This window comes from Anneissia japonica, unplaced genomic scaffold, assembly GCF_011630105.1.
Source record: "Anneissia japonica isolate Jap-2015-1 unplaced genomic scaffold, ASM1163010v1 scaffold585_len4108843_cov191, whole genome shotgun sequence".
Lineage (NCBI taxonomy): Eukaryota > Metazoa > Echinodermata > Crinoidea > Comatulida > Comatulidae > Anneissia > Anneissia japonica.
Window position 1 is genome coordinate 2817230 of NW_022716829.1, and position 5429 is coordinate 2822658.

The 5429-nt window shown below is 30.3% G+C and overlaps 1 protein-coding gene across 2 annotated transcripts in view; it reads right to left on the reverse strand.

Annotated features, from left to right (window-relative positions):
• The window catches only part of LOC117109896 (follistatin-related protein 5-like), a 30522-nt gene that overhangs the window by 13259 nt on the left and 11834 nt on the right, over positions 1-5429 (reverse strand). For both annotated transcript variants that reach the window (XM_033252356.1, XM_033252357.1), the window contains exons 2-3: positions 2555-2673; positions 215-254 (exon numbers count right to left, since the gene is read on the reverse strand). In XM_033252356.1, the coding sequence (XP_033108247.1) occupies positions 215-254; positions 2555-2629 (115 nt within the window). In that variant the 5' untranslated portion in view covers positions 2630-2673. The remainder of the gene's footprint in view (positions 1-214; positions 255-2554; positions 2674-5429) is intronic.

The window sequence follows — 5429 nt, forward strand, 5'->3', positions numbered from 1 at the left end:
ATATATATATATTCCATTTGGTAATATAAGCATATTTAGCTTTCAGCTATTGTTTTTTGTTTTTTTTGTAATATGTTTTACACCGCAATAAATAAATAAATATTCGTCTGGAATGTTGAGCTAGATGGTACAGTAGCATAGATTATTATACTGTGCAGTGAATGTCAAGATTGGAGAGAATCGGTTTACTGTATTCAATAATTACGTAGCTTACCTGCTCCCTTGAGAACACTATGATGTTTACGTGCGTGACTCTGTGGAGAGAAATATTGATAAGAATGCAAATACTGTACGTTCAATCTAAACAAAAGTTAAATTTTCATAGTCGATCGAATTATACAAATGAAGTATCAGCACTTCGTGTTCATGCCCGGCAGATATATGCGACTAATATAGTATCACGTGACTAATGGCTGCCACGTTAGATTCCCTAAGGAAATGGGGAAAAAGATCGGTTTGCTTGTTTGAAGGGTATAGTTGCTAATCCGTCATACGCGAATTCTGTAGAGTTAGACCGTGTCGAGGTGTTGCTCAATGATCCTTTTACTCCACTAAGCCCATTCCAAATGTTGACAAGAGTCATTAACACAGTTCGATCTTTCCGTTCAGAGTGATATTTTTGTCTGTAGGCCTGTAGGATATTATTAAAAACGTCAATAGTTCTGATGATCAAGCGCCGTAAATGCAAAACAGAGAAAAATAAATCAGGTATACTGCCGCTCAGGTCGCTATCGCCGCAATCGCTACCACCTCTGCCGCAACTGCGGCTTCTTTCGCCAATGCTATTTGTTTACACAGACTAATGACGCTTATAAAATACTATAGGCATATTTTACTTGGCGCTTTAACTGCAACGTCTATGGAACACTATACCGGGTACTAGACCAGAACTTGTTATTTGAGGTAAAATACAACGTATTTTTTAAGCGAAACAAATATTTTTGAAAAATAATAATTTGAATTGCTTATGGTTAGAGCTTTCAATTGGGAATTGTAAGAGATTAATACCTCCTCGCTTTATTCAAAGATACATAAAAATAGGCCTATTAATTCATTGGCCCTTATATTGGCCAGTAACAAGGTTTTCTTACAAAATATATACCGTATATAATTAATTGAAACCTGAATTGTTTCTAGCAGTGTCTCATTTTACTTGAGCAATTCGATGATTTAATTGATTTTCTTTGGTTTTCCCGTTTTTCACTGAGACAGCAATATTCTGGCATTGAACTTCTAGACCTACACAATTCACACTGTTCGCAATACATTAATTTACATTGGCACTTACTAATTGCAACGCTTATGAAAAACCGCAGTTTGTCAGTAGGTTAACGTTGTATATTATTCATTCACATTAGTCTTTAATCCTATACGAAATGAGTTTCTTAATATAGAAAAGTCCTATAAATACAGTGAACTATTTTGATAAGCTTTCTACTACAGAATGAATTATATTACACTTGCATGCAATTTTGAAAAAAATATGAATTTCATTTCTCCGTTTCAGGTTTAATGGAGTTGTGCGCAAGCCTGGATGGTTTTTATGTTGTCGAATTACTTTTTACGATTAATGAATCTACTATATAGTATATGATTTTCAATTGAATATATAGCATTCAAATGTAATTAAGTTTCTTAATGTTTCGAATACATCATTCCGCATTGATAGAGCATTAAATGCTTTTTATATGACATTCATCTACTGCAGCCATAGGCCTATAGATGCCAATCTGTATAACAAATCTATCATTTACAGCAGACTCGTCTGCTTTAACAAAAATTTCTTCGATATTCATCGGCATGTGTAACTGGTTCAACACTAGATTCATCTGTTTTCTTAATCTTATATTGATCTGTTCACACTTTACTCTTAATAACAATAAATTCTGACTGTAGCAAGTATGCCCTGAGCTTATTACGTCATCTTCGTTTTCATCGACCATTGTTTTTGGCGACTATAATGTTTTTCATGAGCAAATGCGTGCGCAGTTGTTCGTGTCGAGAGTCTCTGCATCAATCACAGGCGACATGTTTAGCTCTCTCAAACCAAGAGAAACTCTTCACTTGCAAGATAAGTTGCTAATCTAAGTACCTAGTCATTTTCATGTCTTCGAATTGAATGTCTTGTCATTTTGAAGTCTGACAAATATTTTTATATCAAAAATATTTCAGTACAGCAATAATATACTACATGGTTTAACTCATTTAAATAATTTATGTACTTGTCAAAAATAACATTTCTTTTAATCATACATATATATATATATATATCTGTCTCTTTAAGGCATTATATTATACAATATCAGTTTTACGCCAATGCGAATAAGTATTTCATTTCATTTTAAAAATACGCATTTGGATACTTAATAAGGTGTAACAAAGAGATATGCTAATGATAGTTTATTAGATGCCTGTGTATTCATGTTAATACAAAATAGTTTGACATTTAAAATCACAATAATAGGCACTTAAGAGTTCTTCCAAAATTATATGTACTTTCAACAAGACGATTAATTATTCTAATATTCTATATGCCTGCAGCAGGGATACATACCCCATGAAAGCGTCTGGCTTCAGTGGATACTGCTAATAACATCAAGCTAATCAAACAAAATGAATACAGATGCATGGTGTTTCTGCTTTTCGATGAGTTCTTCACTTTAGACCGAAGATCTGGGGATGTATAATAAACATGTATTATATCACACGACGTTAGGTAACGAAATGAAATGGAATTTTTTCTGTATACAATGAAATTGAGCGTTCAATACGTAATCGATACACCAAGTCATTAAATACAAAACATTAGAAATAATAGATAGGTTTTATAATCTTGGCAGTGGGATAGTATTTCTTTAAAGGAGCGTATATTTTTTTTATAGATTGATGTTGTTTTGCTAAAACGTACTAAAAATTATGTAGGTCTCAGCAGGGAATTGATATTATCATTATCATCATTAACTTCTCAATCATCATCCTCGTCATATCATCATCATCATCATATCATCATCGTCATCATCATCATCATCAACATTTAATTCAATTTATTTAATGTAGCATGTTCCTCAAAGGCTCGATATCTTCTTGTATTACGTTTCACGAAAATACAGTAGGCCTGTGGGTACATATAGGTATAGCACCTGGGCATGTGTATGTGAATATTAACATAGGTGTGGATGTATGTAGGTATGTATATGTGACATATGCCTAGGATTTCAGATTAAGAATAGATTAATGTAAGCTACATTCCATCCTGGTATGTATATACATATGTGTGATGTTGTATATTATTTATATTAAAAAAGGTTAGTTGGTCAAAATCGGAAGAATGGAAAAAATAATACATATGAATGGAACATATAAGAAGCTACATGTTAAAAGTCTAAATTCACTATGAAAACAATTATAAAGAGATATTAGTTAGCAGTCACGATGGACTGACCTTTTTTAGAGGAAAGTGATTTTTATCTTTGTAGATACTCATTATGGATATTTTACAATACTGCATAAAACTGATTAAAATTGTAAATTATATAATGATGATAACTGGGGATAACTCCACAAAAGACAAAAAAAAAATACAGTAGGCCTATAGAAGAACAAAAATTATAGCAATATAAAATAAACCATTACCATCATTTGCATTATTATATCATCCTCATCATTACCATCATCATCATCATTAAAAGTATTATAATTACTAAGAGTATCACCACCACCATCCTCATCATCAACAACAAATTAACCATTATAATCGTCGCCTATTATTATTCCTATTACTATTGGAGTTAAATTTTGCCTAAACCGATTGAACAACAAAACCATTTGTTTTTGCTTCACGCAACTTTACTAATTTACTTTTATGTTATGCACTACATTTGACTAACGTATCAGGATTACCGACATCTACTCAGAGATATTATCATCATCATTATTGTACGTGCGGGATTATCAACATCAATATCTGGTGGATAAAGTAACATTCACATTTGGATTTAAAAGAATATTATCTACACAAGTATTATGGAGGGTATTATACTAATGTATTCTAAAATGTTTTTGTTCCATCCCATACAAAAATTTTCTATAGAATTCTATAAAGAAAATTCTATAGCTTTTCTATATAGTATTCTATAGAGTATCTATAGAAAATTTTATATAAGTTCTATAGAATATTTCAAACAAATTCTATAGAAAATATATAAAAACATTCTATACAATCTCTAAAGAATTTCTATACAATTTCTAAAGGATTTCTATAAAATTTCTAAAGGATTTCTATACAATTTCTAAAGAAAAGTGGCTTAATTCTCTATAAGAATCTATAGAAATTAACAGCATTTCTATAGAATCTGTCTCTTATACACATCTAGATGTGTATAAGAGACAGGTTCTTTCTTTTCTATAGAAAACTATTATTTTCTATAGAAATTGACAATACTTCTATAGAAAAGAACAGCATTTCTATAGAAATTATTGCAAATATATAATTTTTTCTATAGAAAACTTTGTAAATTTCTATTGAAAATAACAGCAAATCTATAGAAAGTAACGCTGTTATAATTTCTTTCCTATAGAAAACTATTATTTTCTATAGAAATGCACAATACATGTACCTCTATAGAAAAGAACAGCATTTCTATAGAAAGTAACGCTGTTATAATTTCTTTTCTATAGAAAACTATTATTTTCTACAGAAATTAACAATACTTCTATAGAAAAGAACAGCTGATATAATTTTTTTATATCGTTCGATCACTAAAAAATTGTTTTCACGAATCAAAAAAAAAGTGTAAAAATTAAAAATCATAGGCCTACAAGATGATTGTAATGTACAAATGTGTTTTGGTAGTTCATGGCAGGAAACATGAAATGTTTGAACCCACTGTACAGAAATCCCAACAAAATGTATTCATTCTCAAGATCTTTATTTAACACATATTAAACATATATATAACAGGTCAAACAACCAAACTAAAATAATGTTTGCATTGCATCATCTAAAAGTAGAAAACAAAAACGGGATTCAATATCTTAAAAGAATAAACTGCATTGAATTTTACTAGCATTATGAAGTCACACGATGTAGCACTAGTGGTATTGTGCAAACATATAAAGATTTATAAAAATAATTTTACAGTATATAATAGCTGTATTTACAGTAAATTGCAGGCCTATATAAAATATTATAAATATATTAAATAACATCAAGGTACTCTAAGCGATATTGATAAGGGTAGATGAAAGAAAAAGTTTTATATATTTTTATATACTATTACAGTACAGTATTAGATTTAACTATACACGAATTTAATAGATGTGAAAGACTCAAAAAAGAAATTCCAAAACATAAGGTGGATAACCCTGCACAGTATGGACCATTCATAATTATCAACAAATGTATAAACAGTATGCTAAGGGGGAAAGGG